At 43.2% G+C, this 27,358-nt stretch overlaps 1 protein-coding gene across 1 annotated transcript in view; it reads right to left on the reverse strand.

The window, feature by feature from the left end:
* Positions 1 to 27,358, reverse strand: part of SPON1 (spondin 1) — a 415,570-nt gene that overhangs the window by 278,093 nt on the left and 110,119 nt on the right. The window contains exon 3 of the mRNA XM_056526599.1: positions 16,332 to 16,465. Coding sequence (XP_056382574.1) covers positions 16,332 to 16,465 — 134 coding nt within the window. The remainder of the gene's footprint in view (positions 1 to 16,331; positions 16,466 to 27,358) is intronic.

Consider the following 27,358-nt stretch of genomic DNA (forward strand, 5'->3'; position numbering starts at 1 on the left):
TAAACGCCGGGTTGTGCAGTGCGTTCGCGCATCCCGGCGTTTATAAATGACATTCAGTTAACCCGGCGATGCGCAGCATCGCACGGGTTAACTGGCAGAAGTCCCGCTGTTTCCAGCAGGGGACAACTTCTGCTTCACCCCCAGGACCATCAATTGATGGTCCTGGTCAACGATCACTGTGATTGGTCCCTGTGGACCAATCACAGTGATCTGGGGTGAAAGTTCAGATCCCCCGCACTGCCCGCCCCTGGAAGTCGGGCAGAACGGGGGACGATGGCTGCGGGGGGTCGCTCGGGACCTGCAGCATAGGGGGGGGAACAACAGGGGTCCGGCGAACTTACCAGATCCAGCGGCGGGACCGAGGAGCAGCGCGGGACCGGCCACGAGGACGAGGAGCGACGGGACCAGCAGGTGAGTGTATGGTCCTCAGAAGCAGCAGTGAAGATCTTCACTGCTGCTTCTAGGAGTCTGAAAACTACAACTCCCAGCATGCCTAGACAGCCTTTGGCTGTCTGGGCATGCTGGGAGTTGTAGTTTTGCAACATCTGGAGGGCCCCAGTTTGGAGACCATTGTATAATGGTCTCCAATCTGTGCTCTTCCAGCTGTTGCAAAACTACAACTCCCAGCATGCACTGACTGTCCAGGCATGCTGGGAGTTTTAGTTCAGCAACATCTGGCCCTTCAGCTGTTGCCGAACTACAACTCCCAGCATGCCCTTCAGCTGTCTGGGCATACTGGGAGTTGTAGTTTTGCAACAACTGGAGACACACTGGTTGGGAAACATTGTTTCTAACTCAGTGTTTCCTAACCTGTGTGCCTCCAGCTGTTGCAAAACTATAACTCCCAGCATGCACTAACAGACCATGCATGCTGGGAGTTGTAGTTTTGCAACATCTGGAGGGCCCCAGTTTGGAGACCATTGTATAATGGTCTCCAATCTGTGCTCTTCCAGCTGTTGCAAAACTACAACTCCCAGTATGCACTGACTGTCCAGGCATGCTGGGAGTTTTAGTTCAGCAACATCTGGCCCTTCAGATGTTGCCGAACTACAACTCCCAGCATGCCCTTCAGCTGTCTGGGCATGCTGGGAGTTGTAGTTTTGCAACAACTGGAGACACACTGGTTGGGAAACATTGTCTGTTTCTAACTCAGTGTTCCCTAACCTGTGTGCCTCCAGCTGCTGCAAAACTATAACTCCCAGCATGCACTCAGACCATGCATGCTGGGAGTTGTGGCTTTGCAACAGCTGGTGCACCCCCCCCCCCCGTGAATGTACAGGGTACATTCACATGGGCGAGGCTTTTACAGTGGGTTTCTCGCATCTTGAGATGCAGCAAATTTTGCGCCGGGAAACTCGCTGTAATCCCCCGCCCATGTGACTGTACCCTAAAAACACTACACTACACTAACACAAAATAAAATAAAAAGTTAAAAACACTACATATACACATACCCTTACACAGCCCCCCTCCCCCAATAAGAACGTCCGGTACGCCACTGTTTCCAAAGCAGAGCCTCCAGCTGTTGAAAAACAACAACTCCCAGTATTGCCGGACAGCCGTTGACTGTCCACGCATGCTGGGAGTTTTGCAACAGCTGGAGGCACCCTGTTTGGGAATCACTGGCGTAGAATACCCCTATGTCCACCCCTATGCAAATCCCTAATTTAGGCCTCAAATGCGCACAGCGCTCTCACTTTGGAGCCCTGTCGTATTTCAAGGCAACAGTTTAGGGTCACATATGGGGTATCGCCGTACTCGGGAGAAATTGCGTTACAAGGTTTTGGGGGCTTTTTCTTCTTTAACCCTTCATAAAAAAGAAATGTTGGGGTCTACACCAGAATGTTAGTGTAAAAAAATAAAATTTTTTACACTAACATGCTGATGATGCCCTATACTTTACATTTTCACAAGTGGTAAAAGGGAAAAAGGCCCCCCAAAATTTTTAACGCAATTTCTCCCGACTACAGAGATACCCCATATGTGGGCGTAAAGTCCTCTGGGGGCGCACAACAAGGCCCAGAAGGGAGAGTGCACCATGTACATTTGAGGTGATTTGCACAGGGGTGGCTGATTGTTACAGCGGTTTTGACAAACGCAAAAAAAAAAAAAAACACATGTGACCCCATTTCGGGAACGACACCCCTCACGGAATGTAATGAGGGGTGCAGTGAGAATTTACCCCCCACAGGTGTCTGACGGATCTTTGGAACAGTGGTCCGTGAAAATAAAAACTTCTACAGCCCACTGTTCCAAAGATCTGTCAGACACCAGTGGGGGGCAAATGCTCACTGTATCCCTTGTTACGTTCCTCAAGGGGTCTCGTTTCCAAAATGGTATGCCATGTGTTTTTTTTTTTGCTGTTCTGGCACCATAGGGGCTTCCTAAATGCTATATGCCCCCCGAGCAAAATTTGCTCTCAAAAAGCCAAATATGACTCCTTCTCTTCTGAGCATTGTAGTACACCCATATTGCACTTCAGGTCAACTTATGGGGTACCTCCATACTCAGAAGAGAAGGGGTTACAAATATTGGGGGGTATTTCCTGCTATTAACCCTTGCAAAAATGTGAAATTTGGGGGGAAACACATTTTAGTGGAAATTTTTTTTTTTTTTTTACATATGCAAAAGTCGTGAAACACCTGTGGGGTAATAAGGCTCACTTTATTCCTTGTTACATTCCTCAAGGGGTCTAGTTTCCAAAATGGTATGCCATGTGTTTTTTTTGTTGCTGTTCTGGCACCATAGGGGCTTCCTAAATGCGACATGCCCCCCGAGCAAAATTTGCTCTCAAAAAGCCAAATATGACTCCTTCTCTTCTGAGCATTGTAGTTCGCCCATAGTGCACTTCAGGTCAACTTATGGGGTACCTCCATACTCAGAAGAGAAGGGGTTACAAATATTGGGGGGTATTTCCTGCTATTAACCCTTGGAAAAATGTGAAATTTGGGGGGAAACACACATTTTAGTGAAAAAATATATATTTTTTTTACATATGCAAAAGTCGTGAAACACCTGTGGGGTATTAAGGCTCACTTTATTCCTTGTTTTGTTCCTCAAGGGGTCTAGTTTCCAAAATGGTATGCCATGTGAGGGTTTTTTGCTGTTCTGGCACCATAGGGGCTTCCTAAATGCAACATGCCCCCTAAAAACCATTTCAGAAAAACGTACTCTCCAAAATCCCCTTATCGCTCTTTCCCTTCTGAGCCCTCTACTGCGCCCGCCGAACACTTTACATAGACATATGAGGTATGTGCTTACTCGAGAGAAATCGGGCTACAAATATAAGTATACATTTTCTCCTTTTACCCCTTGTAAAAATTCAAAAATTGGGTCTACAAGAACATGGGAGTGTAAAAAATGAAGATTGTGAATTTTCTCCTTCACTTTGCTTCTATTCCTGTGAAACACCTAAAGGGTTAAAATGATGACTGAATGTCATTTTGAATACTTTGGGGGGTGCAGTTTTTATAATGGGGTCTTTTGTGGGGTATTTCTAATATGAAGACCCTTCAAATCCACTTCAAACCTGAACTGGTCCCTGAAAAATAGTAAGTTTGAAAATTTTGTGAAAAATTGGAAAATTGCTGCTGAACTTTGAAGCCCTCTGGTGTCTTCCAAAAGTAAAAACTCGTCACTTTTATGATGCAGACATAAAGTAGACATATTGTATATGTGAATAAAAAAATTTTTTATTTGTAATATACATTTTCCTTACAAGCAGAGAGCTTCAAAGTTAGAAAAATGCAAAATTTTCAAATTTTTCATCAAATTTTAGGATTTTTCACATGGAAAGGATGCAAGTTACCACAAAAACTTACCACCATGTTAAAGTAGAATATGTCACGAAAAAACAATCTCGGAATCAGAATGATAACTAAAAGCATTCCAGAGTTATTAATGTTTAAAGTGACAGTGGTCAGATGTGCAAAAAACGCTCTGGTCCTTAAGGCCAAAATGGGCTTGGTCCTGAAGGGGTTAAACTACAGGGTGGGCCATTTATATGGATACACCTTAATAAAATGGGAATGGTTGGTGATATTTACTTCCTATTTGTGGCACATTAGTATATGTGAGGGGGGAAACTTTTCAAGATGGATGGTGACCATGGTGGCCATTTTGAAGTTGGCCATTTTGAATTCAACTTTTGTTTTTTCAATAGGAAGAGGGTCATGTGACACATCAAACTTATTGGGAATTTCACAAGAAAAACAATGATGTGCTTGGTTTTAACGTAACTTTATTTTTCATGAGTTATTTACAAGTTTCTGACCACTTATAAAATGTGTTCAATGTGCTGCCCATTGTGTTGGATTGTCAATGTAACCCTCTTCTCCCACTCTTCACACACTGATAGCAACACCGCAGGAGAAATGCTAGCACAGGCTTCCAGTATCCGTAGTTTCAGGTGCTGCACATCTCGTATCTTCACAGCATAGACAATTGCCTTCAGATGACCCCCAAAGATAAAAGTCAAAGGGGGTCAGATCGGGAGACCTTGGGGTTCATTCAACTGGCCCACGATGACCAATCCACTTTCCAGGAAACTGATCATCTAGGAATGTTCGTACCTGACACCCATAATGTGGTGGTGCCCCATCTTGCTGGAAAGACTCAGGGAACGTGCCAGCTTCAGTGCATAAAGAGGGAAACACTTCATCATGTAGCAATTTTGCATATCCAGTGGCCTTGAGGTTTCCATTGATGAAGAATGGCCCTACTATCTTTGTACCCCATATACTACACCATACCATCAATTTTTGTGTTCCAACAGTCTTGGAGGGATCTAACGAATGTGGGTTAGTGTCAGACCAATAGTGGGGGTTTTGTTTGTTAACTTCACCATTCACATAAAAGTTTGTCTCATCACTGAACAAAAATCTTCTGCGTAAACTGAGGGTCCTGTTCCAATTTTTGTTTTGCCCATTCTGCAGCACCTGAAACTACGGATACTGGAAACCTGTGCTAGCATTTCTCCTGCGGTGTTGCTATCAGTGTGTGAAGAGTGGGAGAAGAGGGTTGCATTGACAATCCAACACAATGGGCAGCACATTTGACACATTTTATAAGTTATCAGAAACTTGTAAATAACCCATTAAAGAATATAGTTACGTTAAAACCAAGCATATCATTGTTTTTCTTGTGAAATTCCCAATGAGTTTGATGTGTCACATGACCCTTTTCCTATTGAAAAAACAAAAGTTGGATTCAAAATGGCCAACTTCAAAATGGCCGCCATGGTCACCACCCATCTTGAAAAGTTTCCCCCCTCACATTTACTAATGTGCCACAAACAGGAAGTTAATATCACCATCCATTCCCATTTTATTAAGGTGTATCCATATAAATGGCCCACCATGTTTTACCTCCGAATCTATACTAATGTCTTTCTCCCTTGATGGCCAACTGAATCAGCACTCTCAGCCCTGTACCTGCTTATATGGGTGGACGAGTGTGTCAGGTATTTAGGTATTAGGTTGACCCTGTCTCCTTCCCGTATCCTCACTTCTAATCTGGATGTTCTCCGTTGCCAATTTAGGGATAACATTACTGCCTTCCATTTTATGGCTGGGACTTATTGCTGGCACAAAGATGTTCCTATTAACAAGGATCATGTAACTCTTTTGTAATCTACCAATTAAATTCACTCTTGCAGTCAATAATAAATTTCCTCTATCAGTTAAATCCCTAATTTATTAGGGATAAGGTTAAATGCTGTCCATAGAATTGTACTGAGATGGGAGATGAGTGAAGAAGGGAAAAGACACAGAGTAGCTAACTCCTCTGGTAAGTGTTATATATCCAATATAATTTAATTCTCAGCTTACATGCTCGGCATGCAGCTGCTGCTTCTAAAGCCCTGCTTTAGGCCATGTGCACACTGGCATAATATGCACTTGTATGCAGCTCTGTGCCTCAGTTCTCCTTGAGTCCTAGAAAGCACAGGTGAACAAAGCCTTGAAGCTCTCATTATCTTCAATATGAGCTTCAGCATGTAACCTTGCAGAAAATAAGTGACACCTCACTTCTCGTGTGCGAAGTACTAAAGTTTGACTTCTTATTAAAGAAGTACAATAATTAAAAAATATATACATATGGTATCATTTTAATCCCCTTGAGCTACAGAATAAAGGGCAACATACAATTTTTACCATAAAGTGCACTGCTTAAAAACAAAAACCCCTAAAAGTTGCAAAAATAAAACATGTCCTGTGTCCTCAAGGCCAAAATGGGCTGAGTCCTTAAGAGGGCTGCTTGATATTCTTTGCCATCCTTCTATCCCCTTTCCTACATTTCTCAGCAATCATTGCAGCTCTGCTCTGCCAGCCCCCAAACTCCTGCTCTGAGCAGCAGAGAGAGATTCAGTGTCTGAATGGCTGAGGCTGCACCTCCCCCCAGTTCTTAGCAATAAAGAGCATGATTCATCAGTGCATGGCAGAAATTACATGGTCTGTGCCTCTCAGAAGGGCGGGGGCTGCTTTTAGAGATGGATTTGGACATAGACAAAGTGGATTACCGGATGATCCTTGGAGTACCCCTTTAAGGGGGAGTTCCCACCAAAATTGAGCCCTCCAGTGCCTGAATATGTCAGAAACCTATCAAAATCGGCTGCTGATATATATGTGCATATATATGTGCATGAACCCTATTTACTGCAATGGCCCGAACGCAGTCACGTGCACATATACAGTCCTGCACATAGGCATGTTTTTACACAGACTCTAAAGCATGGTGTGCTGAATTTTTGAGTCAGAGTAAAAACTACCTGATTACATTTGGGTGAGTAAAGTAAATGAGGTCTGTGTCTGTCCATGCACATATAAGTCGGCAAGGTTGCTGATGTACAGTATATGGGCCACAGAGGGCCAAATTGTGGTGTGAACAAGCCTTAAAGGGGTACTCGGCCGCTAGACATCTTATCCCCTATCCAAAGAATAGGGGATAAGATGTCTGATCGCGAGGGTCTCCCTTCTGCACCCAGCGTTTGTTTATAGCGTCGGGTGCAGCACAGGAGGCTCGTAATGTCACCGCCACGTCCCGCTCGTGACATCATGGACATGCCCCCTCAATGCTAGTCTATGGGGGGGGCGTGACGGCCATCACGCCCCCTCCCATAGACTTGCAATGAGGGTGTGTGTCCATGACATCACGAGTGGGCGTGACCATGACGTCATGAGCCTCCTGTGCTGCACCCGACGCTATAAACAAACGCCGGGTGCAGACACCGGATGTTCGCTCCGATCACCGGATGTCTGGGGTGCTGCAACCAAGATTGCAGGGGTCCCCAGCGGCGGGACCTTCACAATCAGACATATGCCCTATCCTTTGGATAGGGGATTAGATGTCTAGCGGCAGAGTACCCCTTTAAAACGAATATGCTGTTGTAACTGCTAGCACTGCTCCCCCTATAACTATTCTACTGTGCATAAGGCCTTTTAGGCTTCCTCTAACACTGCCCAGGAGTGGCCACATGTGGCTGGAATAATGGAGGGCACATGTATGTAAACCAACAAGACAACATAGATGTCTTGCATATTGACCAGAAGCACAAGATTTAACTATTTGACTCCACTAACACAATTCTTTTTCTCCTTACAAAAAGTTTTATGACATCTGTGTATGACAAACTTTCTGGACAACAAAAGGAACATTTTTTTATTATTGCCAAAAATAATCAAACATTGTTGACATTATGATGGAACTAAAGTCAGCATTTCTATTTCTACGGAAAAAAGAACCCTTTCTGCAAAATTTTTAGATAAATTTGAGATAATTTGTACCAGTTACATTTGTTGCAAAACTTCTCACCAGTCATTTGTAGATTGTCAACCACGTGGAAGACATTATGGAGATCGCAGCCAAACGGCAAAAACAAAGGACTTTTGATGTTGTCATTTGTCACTTTGATTTATGATTTTTAAAGAATTCATGAATATTCTGATTATTTCTCTCCTCCGTTCTCTGAATATCTGACAATATCAGTGAAGTCCCATTAAACATCTGTTTGTGAAACAAAGCAGGCTCATGGAGACAGCTGCTCCAGACTGGGAAATGCCATCCAGCTGTCTGCCTTGTACATTAACAGTGGTTTTCATTTGCTTACGGCAAGAGACAAAGGATGGTGCCTTTGTAGGGTTTTATTGCGTGCATGTATAAACATGTACTATTAATTCTAAGGACCCGTAGAAAACAAATGGCCACTGCTAACAAGTGAGTGCAAAATGAATAGAGAACGCTATTTCTGATGAACATCTGGAGACCAGACGTAGCTTCCATGATCAGTTGTATGTCAACTTGTTGTAAAATCTATTTCCCATAGCATATTGTGTAATTAAATCTGCTTTATCTGTTAAAAAAGGATTAGAAAATAGTTTGACATTTAGCCTAAATAACACCACTGTATGGCACAAGCAGGCAATATGTTATGCCAAAAGGTACATAATAATATTGCGCCATTTGAGTCAAATTTCATCTCAAGCAACTATTCAGTGTGCTGCCCTTGTTTTGTGTCGTAATATGTGAGCCTAGGTAGAAAGGTTTGTCGTTGGTGCCTCCTCTTTCCAACAGTCATGATTTAGCCGAGACAATCCTATGAACCAAGTCGCAAAAGGGGTGTGGTTTGTGCAAAACCCCCCTCTAAAAAATGGGCATTTGGGGTCCCAGGCATTTTGCTTTTTATAATGTTGGTAACATTGCGTGTTCATTGGTAACAAGGCTCAGTGGGAGTGTAGGATCACATAGACTATTGGACAATCCAGTTCTTATTTTTATAACGTTTTAAACAACCTTTCTAGTCTACAAATTCTGCTAACTCCCAATCCCAATAAAATATCAAATGTTTTTCTTAAATGAGCACTGTCAGATCCATAAACTTTTTATATGTTGTTACTAATGAAAATTGAAGACCTTTTGTAATATGGTTGTTTACATAGTTACATAGTTCATAAGGATGAAAAAAAAAACAGAGTCCATCAAGTTCAGCCTATAACCCTAATGAGTCCCTACTAAGTTGATGCAGAGGAAGGCAAAAAATAAATAAAACTCATACTGGAGGTAAAAATTCCTTCCCGACTCCAAATATGGCAGTCAGAATAAATCCCTGGATCAATGTTCTGTACCTATAAATCTGCCCTGCACTCCTCCTTCCCTCCTTACTGGAGCAGACACCACAATGGCGGTCATAGGCAGAGTCCTGCTGCAGTACTGCTAGCTCTGAAATGGCATACCCCGTCGTTCACATAATTGCAGGTGCTGCTGCATCCCGGGGGCTGAACTTTTCACCTCCGGTTGTCTCCGGCAAATGAAAAGTTCGGCTTAGCCCCCTCGCGCAGAACGCCGCATTTATACGGCGTATAACGCGATATCTTCTCACATTCCACCGTATAAAGGTGGCGTTCATTAAGTGTGTGCTCCCGCGGCACTACTCGGGTTAATTAGCTAAAGTCCCGGGGTGTCCGGGGGGAGACCACTTCCGCCCGACACCCCGGGATCCCATTTGATTAACCTGATCAGCGATCGGGTTTGCAGGTGCGGCGGGTGGTGTGTGGCAGGTGCGCGGCGATCCGGAGGTCCGGCAGCGGCGATGGCGGGTGCATGGCGATGGCGCGGATAAGTGCCCCCGCCATCGCCGCTGTTGGACCTCCGCCCACATGTGGAAGTCCGGGTATAACGGGGTGAGAGGGAAGGTGAAGTAATTGCTTACCCGGTGGCAGCTCCGGATGAGTGGGGATCCTGCAGGCTGCGGAGGGATTTGACTGGCTGGTGAGTGGTCGGCGGTGGCCCTCAAGACCATGCAAAACTATAACTCCCAGCATGTCCAAACAGTCTGGGCATGCTGGGAGTTGTAGTTTTGCAACATTTGGAGGACCACTGTTTGGAGACCACTGTGTAGTGGTCGCCAAACTCTGATCCTCCAGATGTTGCAAAACTACAACTCCCACAATGCCCAGACTGTCTGGACATGCTGGGAGTTGTAGTTTTGCAACACCTGAAGGACCACCGTTTGGAGACCACTGTGTAGTGGTCGCCAAACTGTGATCCTCCAGATGTTGCAATACTAAAACTCCCAGCATGCCCAGACTGTAGGATCTGGAGGATCACAGGTTGGAGACCACTACACAGTGGTCTTCAAACAGTGGTCCTCCAGATGCTGCAAAACTACAACTCCCAGCATGCCCAACTGCAAACAGCTGCCTGGGCATGCTGGGAGTTGTAGTTGTGTGCCTCCAGCTGTTGCACAACTACAACTCCCAGCCTGCCCAGACAGCCAACTGTGCAGTGGTCTCTAAACTGTAGCCCTCCAGATGTTGCAAAACTGCAAATCCCAGCATGCCCAAACAGCTGTCTCGGCATGCTGGGAGTTGTAGTTGCGTACCTCCAGCTGTTGCATAACTACATCTCCCAGCATGCCCTTCGGCGATCAGTACATGCTGGGAGTTGTACTTTTGCAACAGCTGGAGGCACCCTGGTTGGAAAATACTGAATTAGGTAACAGAACCTAACTGAAGGTTTTCCAACCAGTGTGCCTCCAGCTGTTGCAAAAGTACAACTCCCAGCATGCACGGTCTGTCAGTACATGCTGGGAGTTGTAGTTTTGCAACAGCTGGAGGTTTGCTCCCCCCCCCCCCCCCCCCCCCCATGTGAATGTGAATGCCATGTGGGGGTTTTCTTGCTGTTCTGGCACCATAGGGGCTTCCTAAATGTGACATGGCCCCAAAAACCATTTCAGCTAAATTTGCTTTCCAAAAGCCAAATGTGACTCCTTCTCTTCTGAGCATTGTAGTGTGCCTGCAGTGCACTTGACATCCACACATGGGGTATTTCCATACTCAGAAGAAATGGGGTTACAAATTTTGAGGGTAATTTTCTCCTCTTTAGTGAAAAATATATATATTTACACGTCCAACTTTAACGAAAATTCGGCAAACACCTGTGGGGTGTTAAGGCTCACTGGACCCCTTGTTATGTTCCCTTAGGGGTGTAGTTTCCAAAATAGTATGCCATGTGGGCGTTTTCTTGCTGTTCTGGCACCATAGGGGCTTCTTAAATGTGACATGCCCCCCAAAAACCATTTCAGAAAAACTCACTCTCCAAAATCCTATTGTCGCTCCTTCCCTTCTGAGCCCTCTAGCGTACCCACAGAACACTTCACATACACATATGAGGTATTTCCTTACTCGAGAGAAATTGGGTTACAAATTTTAGGAAGATTTTTCTCCTTTTACCCACTTGTAAAAATTCAAAACTGGGTCTACAAGAACATGCGAGTGTAAAAAATGAAGATTTTGAATTTTCTCCTTCACTTTGCTGCTATTCCTGTGAAACACCTAAAGGGTTAACACACTTACTGAATATCATTTTGAATACTTTGAGGGGTGCAGATTTTCATAATGTGGTCATTTATGGGGTATTTCTAATATGAAGACCCTTCAAAGCCACTTCAAACCTGGAATTGGAAAATCACTGCTATATTTTGAAGCCCTCTTATGTCTTCCAAAAGTAAAAACATGTCAATTTTATGATGCAATCATAAAGTATACATATTGTATATGTGAATCAATATATAATTTATTTGGTATCTCCATTTTCCTTATAAGCAGAGAGTTTCAAAGTTAAAAAAATTTAAAATTTTTGAATTTTTCATGACATTTTTGAATTTTTCACCAAGAAATGATGCAAGTATCAACGAAATTTACCACTAACATAAAGTAGAATATGTCACAAAAAAACATTCTTGGAATCAGAATGAAAGGTAAAAGCATCCCAGAGTTATTAATGCTTAAAGTGACAGTGGTCAGATTTGCAAAAAAAGGCCTGCGTCCTTAAGTTGAAAATGAGCTGCGTCCTTAAGGGGTTAAAGTGTACCAGTTGTTAGAAAAACTTTTTATATAATGTAGATAATAACATTATATGTATATCTGTAATATGTATTGGTTAAAAAAAAGTGTATATTTTTGTCCCTGACGCTATTGCCTGTGTGTCTTTATAAAGAGATCAAATACAGAAAGTGAGGACAGGACAAGCAGGGCTCAGTGCAGGCTCCTGGGTTATCAATCATCCTGCTGTGTGAGCCAGGAGCATGTCAGAGAGCCTCACTGCACAGAGCACTGGTTGTCCTCACTACACAGAGCCCTGCTTGTCCTCAGTGTACAGAGCCCTGCTTGTATTCACTGCACAGAGACCTGATTGTCCTCAGTGCACAGAGCCCTGTTTGTCCTCAGTGTACAGAGCCCTGCTTGTCCTCAGTGTACAGAGCCCTGCTTGTACTCACTGCACAGAGACCTGCTTGTCCTCAGTGCACAGAGCCCTGTTTGTCCTCAGTGTACAGAGCCCTGCTTGCCTCAGTGTACATAGTCCTGCTTGTCCTCAGTGCACAGAGCCCTGCTTGTCCTCAGTGTTCAGATTCCTGCTTGTCATCAGTGTACAGAGCCCTGCTTATCCTCAGTGTACAGAGCCCTGCTTGTCCTCACTGCTCAGAGCCCTGCTTGTCCTCAGTGTACAAAACCCTGCTTGTCCTCAGTGTACAGAGCCCTGCTTGTCCTCACTGCACAGAGCCCTGCTTGACCTCAGTGTACAGAGTCCTGCTTGTCCTCAGTGCACAGAGCCCTGCTTGTCCTCAGTGCACAGAGCCCAGCTTGTCCTCAGTGTACAGAGCCCTGCTTGTCCTCAGTGCACAGAGCCCTGCTTGTCCTCAGTGTACAGAGCCCTGCTTGTCCTCAGTGCACAGAGCCCTGCTTGTCAACCCACACTTTCTGTATTTGGTCTCCTTACAGTGACTCACAGGGAATAGCTGCAGGGACAAAAATATACACTAAATATTTTTTAACCAATGTATATTAGAAATATACATATAGGCCCATATTTATCAATCTGCCCAAAACCCTAATTGTCTGTTTTTTCCCAAAGCAACCAATCACAGCTCAACTTTCACTTTATAAGAGCTTGTTAACATAAAAAAGCTGAGCTGTGATTAGTTGCTGTGGGGAAAAAACAGACAATTATGGTTTCAAGCTCATAGATAGATAAATCTCCCCCATAATGTTATTTTCTACATTTTATAAAAAGTTTTTGCTAATGACAGGTACATTTTAATGCAAATTAAAGTCACGAATATGATAAACTTTATGGAAAGTTGGTAACAAAAATGGCAAGCCTCTTGGTCAGGGGCATAGCTATAGAGGTAGCAGAGGTAGCAGTCACACAGGAAATGAATGTGCATGAATGTGCAAAGAATGTGCATGCTCACATTAATCTGTAGCATTAGGTCGACAGCAATTCCCCCACATTAGGTAGCATAGTTTCCCCACATTAGGTAGCAGTTACCCCACTTTAGGTAGCAGTTTCCCCACTTTAAGTAGTATAGTTTCCCCACAGTAGGTTGCATAGATTCCCCATATTAGGTAACAGTTTCTCTACATTAGGTATTATAACCCCCCCCCCCCCAACACATAGACAGACACACAGACACACACAGAGACACGCACATAGACACACTTACCTCTCCTCCCAGACCCGGGTCGGCCGGCTGCAGACTCACTGTCTAAAGTGCCCGCTGCGCTGTTATGTGGCCCCGGCCGCTTTAGAACAGTGAGCAGCGATGGCGGCACAACGAAGGGCGGCGGGCCCCCTCACACGCTAGGCCCCTGTTCAGCTGAACCAGCTGCACAGGCGATATGTTCGCCCCTGCCTGGTGCCTAAGGGGGCCCCAAAACACATCTTCCCCATAAGAGACCAGTATTATAAATGGCATATGGGGCCCTGTTGCAGATTTTGCATTTAGGCCCAGAATCTACAAGCTACACCTCTGCTCTTGATCACATAATGTAAAACCAATTCTGATCATGTCCAGGTAGCATAGATACCTTACATGTTTCATTTTATGCATAGGCGTATTTGTAGCTTCTAAAATTTGCAACAGGGTCCCATATGTCATTTATAATACTGGTCTCTTATGGATGGGGCAGAAGTACCCTTAGGAACCAGGGCCCCTGTGCAACTGCTTACTCTGCACCCCTATAGCTACACCTTTGATCATATGTACCAGGATACAGAATAAAGGCATGCACCATGTCAGTGGGACATGACCTGCCTAGGTTTTAACCCCTTAAGAACTCAGCGTTTTTCCGTTTTTTGCATTTTCATTTTTTCCTCATCACCTTCTAAAAATCATAACGCTTTAAATTGTGCACATAAAATTCCATATGATGGCTTATTTTTTGCACCACTAATTCTACTTTGCAGTGACATTACTCAGTTTACCAAAAAATCCACGGCGAAACGGAAAAAAAATTAATTGTGCGACAAAATTGAAGAAGAAATACCATTTTGTAACTTTTGGGGGCTTCCGTTTCTACGCAGTGCATTTTTTGGTAAAAATGACACCTTATCTTTATTCTGTAGGTCCATACGGTTAATATCATACCCTACTTATATAGGTTTAATTTTGTCGTACTTCTGAAAAAAATCATAACTACATGCAGGAAAATTTATACATTTAAAATTGTCATCTTCTGACCCCTATAACTTTTTTATTTTTCCGCCTACGGGCCGGTATGAGTGCTCATTTTTTGCGAAGTTTTTATTGGTACCATTTTTGCATTGATCAGACATTTTAATTGCTGTTTATGAATTTTTTATGATATAAAAAAGGGACCAAAAATACACTATTTTGGACTTTTGAATGTTTTTGCGCGTACGCCATTGACCGTGTGGTTTAATTAACGACAAATTTTTATATTTCGGACATTTACACATGCAGCGATACCACATATGTTTATTTTTATCCACACAGTTTTTTTTATGGGAAAAGGAGGGTGATTTTGACTTTTATTTGGGAAGGGGTTAAATGACCTTTATTAACTTTTTTTTACACTTTTTTTTTTTGCAGTGCATAGCGGGCTATAACAATGCAGACACTGATCTTTTACCGTGATCCCTGCAAAGCCATAGCTTTGCATGGATCAACGTAATGGGGGGGTTGATTGCTCAAGCCTGTAGCTCAGGCTTGGAGCAATCAAACGCTGATCGGACGCAATGGAGCAAGGTAAGGGGGCCTCCGCTCGCGTCTTAGCTGATCAGGACATCGCTATTTTATCGCGATAGTCCCGATCAGCCCGAATGAGCTGCCTTGAAGCTTTCACTTTCATTTTCGACACGGCAATTAACTTTGATCGCCGCATCTGAAGGGTTAATAGTGCGCAGCACGAAGATCTGTACCGCGCTATTAGCCCAGGGTCCCAGCTATCAAAAGCACCCGGGACCGACCCTGTGTAATGCAGGGTCACTACGTGACCCCGTTTTAAACAACAGGACCGGGCGCAGGGCGTAAATGTACGTCCTGCATCCTTAAGAGGTTAAACTTCTGACCGTAGTTTCAAAATAGTGAACACCAAAGCATAATTTACAGTATATGTGACAGTTTTAGGGCTTATCATCTTATAGTATATGAACTGTGATTAAATTAAGCTGAAGGCATTTGTAATGTCCCAGTACAGAACATGGTCCTGTACTACCCTTAGGCCCTGTCAGGTTGAGACCCTCAGTGACCTGGGGGCTCCCCTGCAAGGTCTCTCCCTGTTGTTCCATAATGTTGTCTATATCACTTTAATGCCTAGACAGTATGCTTATGTATAGGTAGTACAAAGGACCTGTGGGAGGTCTCAATTACCTGTGTAAGTCTGTCACATGTTATGTAGTCACATGATTTGTTGTCATATGTTCTCCCAGAGAGCACCAGCTTAACTTATGACCCGCAGCTTGTCCAATGTGCTTTAGTCCAGCCCCCCACTATATAAAGGAGCGGCCATTACAATTCACTCTCTTCCTTTACTGAGATCCAGCCAGTACAGATGTCTCAGTGCAAGTGATCAGTATCTGGAAGATCCCACAAGCTACAGTCATTCCAGTAAGTCTCAAGTGTATGTCTGCCGTCACTGAAACTAGTCAAGTCCTGCATATAGTCAAGTCAAGTCCAATCTCGAGTCAAGTTAATTACAAGTATATTGGTCCAGCAAGCTGCGAGGTCCTTCTGGGTCCTGGCCACCTCTCTGGGAAATCTGGCCTTAGCTCAGTAAAGCCTCCTTTTGACCATATCTGGTTGTGGACTCTCATTTCACTACTAGCAACTGGGATAGCGGAGGAACCGGGATGTGGTGTTCAGGAACCCTAAAATCACACTGGCGTCATGAACACTAGGGGTGAACAACATCTTACCCCCAGGGTTAATACCATCTTATCCCACCACTCACACCGCTACACCTATGGTCCCGCCATACACCCATTGGTCACCACACATTTTTATAGAGATGTTTTTTTATTTTTATTGTACTCACTTGAGTATTACACAGCCTGTGCCAATAGAGGGTGCTGTCCAGAAAACTTGTATCCGTGTTCTCCTCCTTGGAGTGCTTTCTGTGACCGCTACAGGGCAGTTGCTCATGAACTGAGTATCTTCATCATCTATTATCTGCAAATTAAAACTCAAGATTAATTTTATAGAGACAGTAGAGTGGATTATCAGAATAATGGACTGCTAAGCACCAGGGACAATGTATCTGCAACCGTGGGCAGTTCACAGTATTATTGCTGTACATGTTGATGGTTATATTCTGCTCATCTCAGTAAAATCAGGGCCATGTAACAAATCATATGGAAGACTGAGTGATGGCTGTATTTAAGCATTTGCTGACTATCATAGGCTATATTCAAAAGTATTCTTATATCCTTTCTTCCCTGAATCCCAGTGGAGTGTAAATGGCCTATAAGTCTCCACTCATCTTAATGACTTTCTCCTTAAAGGGTAGGGGATAAGTGTATGATCGTGTACCTCTGGCTCTTCCATAGACAGTGCATAGAGGCAGCGTGCATGAGGAGAGCCAGCTTTCTGAACAAAAATCTTCAGAACACCAGGGTGCTGGGCAGGAGATTGTGGGGATCATACATGGACCCTTGTGATCATACACTTATACCCTATGCTGTGGATTGGGGACAAGAACACAATTACTGGAGTTCCCCACATCGCAGATACACCTCAGATTTTTTAGCAGCAGAAAATGTGCCAAAGGCAGTAGTGGATCTAACTGGAAGGAGAAATATAAAGGAAGTTATTATACTTCCCCCTGATCCACATCTGCCACAGAAAACCTGCAGTGTATCTGCAATGTGTTTTCTACTCTCAGGAGAAACATTATCCCTTTAAACCCTAGTATTGTTGGTCGCGAATATTCGCAATGCGAATTTTATTCGCGAATATCGCATATTCGCAAATTCGCGAATATTCGCGAATATTCGCGAATATAGCACTATATATTCGTAATTACGAATATTGTTTTTTTTTCACAGTACACATCACAGTGATCATCCCTCTCTGCTTCCAGCTTGTGTGGTGTAAAGAAGGCTATAATACTACTGTGTGAGACTGGTGTGCAAATTTTCGCTTATGTTAATTTTGTATATGATAACTTTCGCATACGCGAAAGTTTCGCATACGCATATGATTTTTCGCATACGCGAATTTTCGCATACGCGAAAATCAAATGAGAATAATACGAATATGCGAATATTCGCGAATATGTGACGAATATTCGTCCATATATTCGCAAATATTCGCGAATTCGAATATGGCCTATGCCGCTCAACACTAATCCCTAGTAGAGGGATTGCACTTTTATAATTAGCATTATTCAATCTCTTTGTGAAGGGTAACTTATAGGGCGCTATAGCAAAACATATGCTGACACTGTATTATGAGGCTAAGCAAAATGAGTCTTACATTTTGAGATTTTTTTTCTGGCATTAAAAAAGTTTTTTTTTTTTTTCTTTAAATGAACGCTACAGCAAATGCTAATAGGTAAACCAGACCAACATCTGCTAAAAAAAAAAAAAATTTTTTCTAGTTAGAAACAACCCAAAGCACTTATTTTTTTTACTGTTAATATTAGGGATATAAAGTGAAACTACATTTGAACTGACAGCAGGGCTAAGGCATTTTGGTGCCCTAGGCAGGTATAACAAAATGACCATAAAGAGTCACGCAGGGGGCAATGGGAAGGGATGGGGTGTGTCCGACTGCTGGGGCTCTCTGCCATCTCCTGTATGAGGATCTGGCTCTCCCCAGGAACAGAGTGTGTCCACTCCCGCATGAAATGGTGGCCAACACGCCCCCTCCACATATTTCTATGGGAAAGTTGAAGATAGTCGAACAGCTCTCCCATAGAGACATATGGAGAAAGCATATCCGTCACCGCTTCTTGTGGAGGTCGACACACCCCGTTACTGGAGAGAGCCAGGGACCCGTACAGGAGATCGGGGGGGGGGGGGGGGGTGGAGGGGTCCTAGCAGTGTTTTTTTGTACACAATATATCTCCTTTAAAAGTCATTCCCAATATCAATGGAGAAGAAAATTCTGAGTCTCCAATATGTTTGGAGGAAACATGCTATAACAACATGAAATCTGTATTTTTATGAATACTGTCAGCGTGTCATTTTCAAGAATGACATTTTGATAGTCCAATTCGGTGAATTTATCACTAGAATTTCCATTTTGGAAGACTATGTAAAATCTTGAGCATATGGATCATAAGAGAGTAGAGAACATGGCTTTTTTATTCCATTTCCCAAGCAATAATTTCTGTACATTGCAAACAATTACCCTATAATTAGATATTTACTCGTATGCAGCAGATGTCTTCAGTTAGGAATATATCAAAAGTGGCAATAATCAGAATTCTACAATCATTTGCTTAACGTAATAACTTCCATTTCATCCTTACGGAATTAGTCTAATCAGAACTATTAATTACTTGGATGACACCAACCCAAGCTGTTGTAGGAAACCGTCCAAATATTCTCAAAAAAAAATAAAATCAAGCAATAATATGATGGCTATATGGCCTTTATTTAAAGGAACAGTCCATGCAAAACTTCTTCACTGTGCAGGGCTGGAGGGGCCCAGCATGACACAAGGATGCTTTCTTTGGTGCTTTTCTGTGTGATTTTTGCAGCCATTGTCATTTTTATGCCGGTAATTATCCAAGTTCAGTTGTACCATGTATCGAAGCCCATTCAGTGTGATACTACGAAGAGCCATATATTGAAGACAATTCAACGTAACACTGCCCAGAGCTGTGTGCTTGTTTTTAGAAATATATTGACAGATCAGTATAGATTATTGGGTTACATGAACATTACTTCATGTGAATATATATATATATATATATATATATATATATATATATATATATACATAGAATTGCATCCATTTTTTTCTGGGGGGGGAAATGTGGGAAAAAATAGTGATTGCTTCCACTCTGAGGTAATAGAGGCAGGCATGCAGCTGCTCAGGCACTTGCGATCATGTGACTACATTGAGCCAAGGAGGGATGAGGAGAGAATTATAGGGGTGTGTACACTTAGATCAGTGTGGGAGGAGACAGGGGTGGGAAACTTGTAAATTAGAGGTGGGGCTGTGCTGCTCAAGACACAGGAAACAAGGGTAGAGGCTGATGGTTTGTGTAGTTTTCTGTAGCTATCAGCTCCCTGAAAAAACTCGGAAGTACCTGGGGCTGTCACGCCCCCTCCTATAAACTTGCATTGAGAGGGCATGTCCGTGATGTCACGAGCCTCCGCCACGTATCGTAAGTCATCCGGCATGGAGCGAAGTTCGCTCCGTGCACCGGATGTCTGGAGTGCCGCAGCCGAGATCGTGGGGGTCCCCAGCGGCGGGATCCCTGAGATCAGACATCTTATCCCCTTTCCTATGGATAGGGGATAAGATGTCTAGGGGCGGAGTACCCCTTTAAAAGGTCTTCTGATCTCAAAAAATTATAGTTGGGATTATGGAAGCAGCTGAGGGGCTTATTTTAGGCTTTTTCCTGTAACTCCCCTAGAAATGAATGGGAATTATGGCAACAGTTGTTCAAAAATCCCAGCCACCTCTGACTGCCACATCCAGGTCAGACAAGGTCAGGAGTGCACTGTCAGACAGTCATGACATTGGGGATGAGAATAACCCTTTATTGTCCAGACAAGGTAGCTTAAAAAAAGATAAGTTGCCAATTCATCCCCGCTGCGGACTTCAAGTCTGCATGAAGTACTGTACTGTGTCAGGTTTGGATAAATGTTAACTAGCTTATTGCTGAATTTATTTCCAGCCAGTCCTTTGATGATCTCATGATAATGGGACAGAGCAATTGGTCCAGATGCCGAAGACTAGTAATCCCATCCAATTTTTTGCCTCATTTGCCGGTCCATTACTTCTGCAGAAGGTGGAATTATACTGTAAAAAGCATGGCATCTCTTTCCAAATCATATGGTAATATATGAGCACTGGTACGGGCGCTATGTGAACCAGCATCCTCATCATGATGTTCTGTATACTGATTGTATGAAAAATATCAAATGACATCGCAAATGAGCTCCTCATAAATATGTAGAGAGGCATTAGAATCAAATAGGCTATTACCCACAGCCATTTCTACATGGAAGCCTAGTGTGCAGGGACTTGCCTTTTAAACAGGATCTTTTTTTTTTCTTAAATTGTCTATAATAGTGTGTATTACGTTCTGGCTTGTGTTCATATCCCAAGGAGGAGTCATTATGGCAAGCATTAAAACCACAGCGAACGGGGGGAGGGCAGCAAGGAAAAGGATTAGTTTGCCTGGGGGTTTTATAAATCTTTAGTTACGGCTCTGAGAGGTGAAACTATAGAACAGTGGATTGAGCTCAGGATCTCTTCCAAAATGTGACAATCTACGTCCCCTTTGGTGATTTATAGAACCACTAATATTTTATTAAGTTACCGGAGCAGAGAATATTAATCATCCATTTTAAGAGTGCTCTAGTCTGTGCTGTGCGGATGATGGATTTTGTTTTAATTCACATTGGTTTTGTTTATATGGCAATTTGTTTTATCTATCTATCTATCTATCTATCTATCTATATATATATATATATATATATATATATATATGTGTGTGTGTGTGTGTATATATATATATATATATATATATATATATATATTTATTTTTTTTGTTTTTGTTTTTTTGTTTTAACAGTTTTTGTATCTTTATTATGGCAAAATGTGGGTTTGGAGATGACTTACTGGTGTAGCAAGCCTTTTTGATTTTCCCTAAATTGACAGTCATTGTTCAAGAAAATTCCTAATAATAGGAACACAAAATTATGATGTGAACTAAGTAGTCAGCAATTTAGCCGCAAGGCCATCAGCAGGATCTTAGTAAGGGTGCAAACCAAAGGAGCCCAAAAGAGGAACCTACAATAGAGACCCCATAAGAATGGCAGCCATAGTTTTCCTATAACTTTTACAGCCATAAAGTTTCACACTAAAGCACAACATGCCACCCTGCCTCACAAACATGGTTTCTGCAAGTGCTACACAACTGATGCTTTTGTGGTGGCTTGGCCATTATTAAAGCTTCAGCACATATGAGGTTGTGGACATCTGGTGTGGTTTTTTGCAGAGTGGTCACTTTTAAGGTAAAATATAGCAAACTGTAAAGCCTGCGCTCCGGCCAGAAATGCCGGCTGTGAGCGCTCTTTGATCATTTCCCCGCTGCCGGCAGGGCTGGGATTCGCATTGCGGGACGCGCCCGCATGTGAATCCCAGCCTGTCACTCACCTCCCACCTCTCCGTGTCCTCGCAGCCCAGGCATGCGTGCCCCCGCCTCCTAGGGCGCGCTCCGGAGCTCTCACTCTTAAAGGACCAGTGTTCATTTAATTAAGTGTCTAAACCTGCATCCTGGTCCTTAAATATCAGCTCCTCCCTTGGTTCCCTGCCGGATTTTTGGTTGTCTATTGTCATAGTAGTGAAATACCTGTGTCTCTGTTACTGTGTACCTCTTCCTTGCTACCTTACCTGACCCTGCACCTGTGCCACTTGCCCTGATCTACTGCCATCTTGCCACATCCTGCCAGTCTCCTTCTGTGCCACACCACCTTCCAGCAATAGTTGGTTGTCTATTTCCATAGTGAAAGTTCTGTGTCTCTGTTACTGTGTACCTGTTCCTTGCTACCTTCCAACCCTGCACCTGTGTTCCTTCCCTGATCTAGTGCCATCTTGCACATCCTGCCAGTTTCTATCTGTACCACGCCACCTCCCAGCTACCTGTGTGGATGAGTCATGCCAGGGATAGCGACCTGGGTGTCGTCTGCCACAGCAAGACCATTCCGCTTTGCGGCACCTTAGACTATGCTCCCTGGCACGGCTAACATCATCATCCACACAGGCCCAGAGGATCCGCTACCTGCCATGACCATAACAGAAGGTACTCACCAGGACACAAATTTACAGCAAAATATGACTTAAAATGAATCTATCAATATGTTTGCACCATTAACTCCCACCATATATTTATACATGATGTTGACATGTTTCTAAATATGCCCATGTATAATGTTAGTGAAGAACCACAATTTGTGTTGTATGTGCTGTGTGTTTATAGGGATGTGCTTTAGTTCCTGCCTAGCACAGTGGGTGGTGGGGTACCAATGTGCATGGAAAAATACAGAAGGGTCACAATGCTAAATAAAAGTAGCAACCTTTCAAAAGGAGTTGTGCAGAGAAAAACAACTTAACCCCTATCCACAGGATAGAAAATAAGTTTCTGATTGCGTGTGGTCCAACTGTGCCCTCCCCCTGGTGATCTCCAAAACGGGCCCCGTCTTTTAGAAAGAGTCCATTTTGCAGACGACACATACTCCGCTGATTTCTATGAGAGTGCTGAAGATACTCTAGTGCAGCACTGCTGCTTAAGATGACACGTGACACATGTGTGGATAGGGGATAAGTTGTTTAATTTTCAGGGTGGGTAGGAGTTCCAGAGGTTACACTCTCACTGCTTATATTGAGTAGTGGGCAATGTGGCAGTATTTCATAATTTTGTAAAAAGGAATACCCCTTCAGCCCATTTTCACAGGAAATTATTTTGGTCAGTATTTTGCGCATCTTTGTAAGTCAATACTGGGTCTAAAACATGGAAGTGGTGCAAATCTTTGAACTTTCTGAGTTACTAGGTTTGTACATGTGTATTAAAAATAATAGAAAATACACAGCATAATTTAGTACAGTGTAGCACTGAAGTCCACCCCTTCTGTATAATAAAACATCAGCTATAAAACATGATTCTGAAAGCCTTTCTTGTTCGGAGATGTTAATGCATTCTGTTAGCTGGGTTTTCCATCCAGACCGGTTCAATAAAAAGACCCACAATCCATCTTTCTGTGCTGTTTATTTAGGATTACTTTTATTCTAACTGCTGCTTGCCAAATTGGCAAAATCCCGGAGAGAATGAAAAGGCAAAATGTTGTCATACAAAACCAATAAGCAGAACTTTCCCACAATGCAATCCAGCAGAATGTTTCTGTAACTTACATGTTGAGCTATGGAATAGCATACTGGCAACTGGGCAAAATCCGAACTATCTTTTGTGAAAGTCAATGCCAAAACTACATACAGTCCATAGGGGATCTGCAATTAATCTATCAAGGCTTGTAACACAAATAAGCCAAAAGGCAATAAAAAATGTAATGTTTGGTACGGAAAAAAATAGTTATATCAATATAATAGGAGAGCAACTACAAAGCCACTTGTTACAGACAGCCCATTTATTTCAATACACATGTAATTCTTTAATTCCATCTTTGGTGGCGCTGCAGGCAAACTTTACACATGCTGCCAGGCTGCACAAGCGATTACAGATGATTCCGAAGAGATCAAACACCCTGCACTAAGTTTATCCTCGAAGATTCATGATATAAAGGTAGAGTTCAAAACAGAAGCTCCTGGGGTCCAGTGGAAACTGTGTGCCATTTATAATGCTGGTGTATTCTTGTGCAGCAGAGGAACCTTGAGGACCCCCAGGGACCAAGGCCTGAGTATAACTATTATCTCTGTGCCCCCTTTAACTACAATCCTGAACAAACACATTTAAAGTATAATGACAACCCAACCAAAATACACAAAGTTCCTTTTACTTGAAATACTTGTGAAGATATTTTACCCTTTCCGGCATCATGTGCGTTGCATAATAATGTAAATGTACAGTATGTGATAATGAATGGATGGGTGGTTGGAGGACGGCTGTGACTGACAGCCACCTGTTTTGGCAGAGATTGTAGAAAACTCTGATCCTGACAATTTAAAGTGTACCTGTCCTAGGGACATTTCAAAAATGTGGATTGGTAGGGGACTGAGTGTTCACACCCCGACCAATTGTTAACCAGTGGGGAGAAAAGTGCAGCTAACTGAGACAATCCCATAGACTTACATTGTAAATTGGTCTTTGCTCTTCATCCCGCTAGATTTATCTAAAGTTTACGGTATGAACACTCAGACCCTGAATGACCGAAACATGTCCCTACAACATGTAAAAAAAAAAGAAAGCCTTTTAAAGTGACAGTGCCCATTTAACCTTTTGTGAACTGCAATCAATGTAAATTGTGGTACCAACAAAGGGAGATGGCTCTATCCTGGCAACTCAATCATTGGTGGTGGCTCAGTCCTGGCAACTCGATCATTGGGTTGACTGGATATCTATTGGCCCCAGGGATGTCCAGTTGTTAGGACCTACCTCAGATCCTACCAGATTCTTTTTTCTTGCAGAGTATGCAGCATCTCACACACTAAGAGATACTGCAACTGTCTCCTGTTATGTTATGCGCTCCGGCCGCACACGCTGGCCGTGAGTGCATGGTCCCTTTACCTGCTGTAGCCCCAGTCCTTCACTCTCCAGGTGTTTCTCCTGCCTCTGCTTTTCTGCTCCGGCGCGCATGTCCCCGTCCCCTAGGGCGCGCGCGTGCCAGAGCTTTAAAATTTAAAGGGCCAGTACGCTCCTTAGTGTAATCCACCTGTGGCTCATTTATAAATTCCTCCACCCCCCTCAGTTTTCTGCCTGATCTTTGTTGCCTTGAGCCTGAGAGAAAGCCTTCCTGTTATTGCCTTGCTGTGTATCTGATCTCTTGCTTTGTGACTCAACATTGCTCCTCTGCCTCCTGCATACTGACCTCCTGCTACGTCTAGACTACGCTACTGTGCCGCCTCCCCTGACCTTCTGTTATCCAGACTACGAGCTGCCTTATCCCTCCTGTGCCTCGCATCTCCCCAGCCGCCTGTGTGGTCGAGCCATGCCAGGGGTAGTGACCTGGGTGTTGCCTGCAGCAGCAAGTCTGTCCCGCTTTGCGGCGGGCTCTGGTGAAAACCAGCGGCACCTTAGACTCCGCTCCCTGGTACGGTCCAAGTCATCTGCCACACAGGTCCAGCAGATCCACATCCACCGGAGTTCCTGTCTTCAGAAACATGAGTGTTACACATCCCCATACTGATCCCTACACCCAGTCCTATCTTTACAGTTTTACCCCAGCCTTATGAGAATAACATCTTTTTCCTATGTCCACTTAGAGCATATTGACATAATAAAGGGGATCCCCAGTTTGTGGCCCTTCACTTTCAGGCAAAATGGAGTAATGCAGTATTGCCTACATAGGAAGAAGATATGACAGGAGATTGTTTGTCATTGTCACAATGACAATTTCATTCCGAGATTTTGTACAAAAAACTTCTCCAGATCTGTTCAAATCACCAGACACTGAGATCAGAAATCTCATTCCCTCTGTATTCTGAACAGACATCTCTAAATCACCCCCTCTACACATATAGTTGGTGATACAGCTTTATTAAAAAAAAAGCCACACTGACTTATAATGGAGTCCACCAGGTTCCATCTTAGTTTTGATGGAAAGAATAGCGCTGCATACTTTGCTATTCTTTTTGTCAAAAATGACAGTATTTACAACTGAGGCTCCATGTGAAATCTCCAGTGTAAACAGGACCTTAGCCCTTTCTTACAACTGTTCAGTGGACATAGAAACATAGAATGTGTCGACGGATAAGAACCACTTGGCCCATCTAGTCTGCCCAATATTCTGAATCCTATCAATAGTCCCTGGCCCTATCTTATATGAAGGATAGCCTTATGCTTATCCCATGCATGCTTAAACTCCTTCACTGTATTTGTAGCTACCACTTCTGCAGGAAGGCTATTCCATGCATCCACTACTCTCTCAGTAAAGTAATATTTCCTCATATTAATTTATAAACCTTTGCCCCTCTAATTTAAAACTATGTCCTCTTGTGGTAGTTTTTCTTCTTTTAAATATGCTCTCCTTCTTTACCGTGTTGATTCCCTTTATGTATTGAAAAGTTTCTATCATATCCTCTCTGTCTCTTCTTTCTTCCAAGCTATACATGTTAAGGTCCTTTAACCTTTCCTGATAAGTTTTATCCTGCAATCCATGTACTAGTTTAGATGTTATATAAATAAATTTTTCCATGTTTTTTACATTTTTTTTTAAACATGATATATTACTGGGGATGCAGGAAAATAGAAAAATAAACTATACTTACCTACTCTGGGATGCCTGCTGGTCTCCGGCAGCTCCAGTCTTGTCTCTACTCCTGAGGCAAGTGCTCGGTTCAGGACCTTCACGCTCAGCCAACTACTGGCTAAAACAGATCCTGCAAACACTTGTCTTGAAGGCTGGAAGAAGAGAGGAAATTCGGGGACTGCAAGGAGCCAAACCGGTGCTGCGGGGGACCATAGGTAAGTAAGTATATGTATATATTTTTTTTAAATGCCAGAAAACCCCTTTAATGTGGGGTCCTCATAAGTAGAATAAGATAAAAGAGAGCAGCATTCACAATCTAGCTCTCAATTTTGGGGGACTTCACACGTTCTACACACTAACTCACAGACAGAGCGGCAAAAATAGGTTATCCAAACAAGAGACCCCCTTTGTAGGGGTAGTTACACTGCTTTCATATAGAGATTGGTGCTACTGATCCATCCAAGCCATAACAGATGTCGACGTGTTTTTGCCTTGTGCTAATGACCATATGGCGACTAACTTCGAATTTCCATGAATGGATGGGCAGGGTCAGTGTGACCGGTAAATATTTAACATCCTAAGAACACAATCATTTCTCTAAACCATGAGACCACTAGGTTGTTCCAAGTTAATTGTTTAATGACATGAGGAGAGTTTTATTTCTGGATACAGACGCATGGGATTTAGGTGAATCTGGCGATGGCAGATTGTGAGAATATTAAATCCCTCGTAGGACAGTTCTAAGCACGCATTATCTTGTACTCCTAAGGTCCCTTAACAGCAATGAGGTTAAAGGTTACAGACACTGGGAAAACAGGCAACATCTGGATGGTGGACTCTCCCTGGAAATTTGGCTCAGCAGCAGCTGCAAAGTCATTTACAGCAAATTCTGGAACGTGACATAATAATTATTGACTTAATGTTCTGCCCATACCACTGAAAACATTACTTCTGCTTA

The sequence above is a fragment of the Hyla sarda genome, chromosome 6, assembly GCF_029499605.1.
Source record: "Hyla sarda isolate aHylSar1 chromosome 6, aHylSar1.hap1, whole genome shotgun sequence".
Lineage (NCBI taxonomy): Eukaryota > Metazoa > Chordata > Amphibia > Anura > Hylidae > Hyla > Hyla sarda.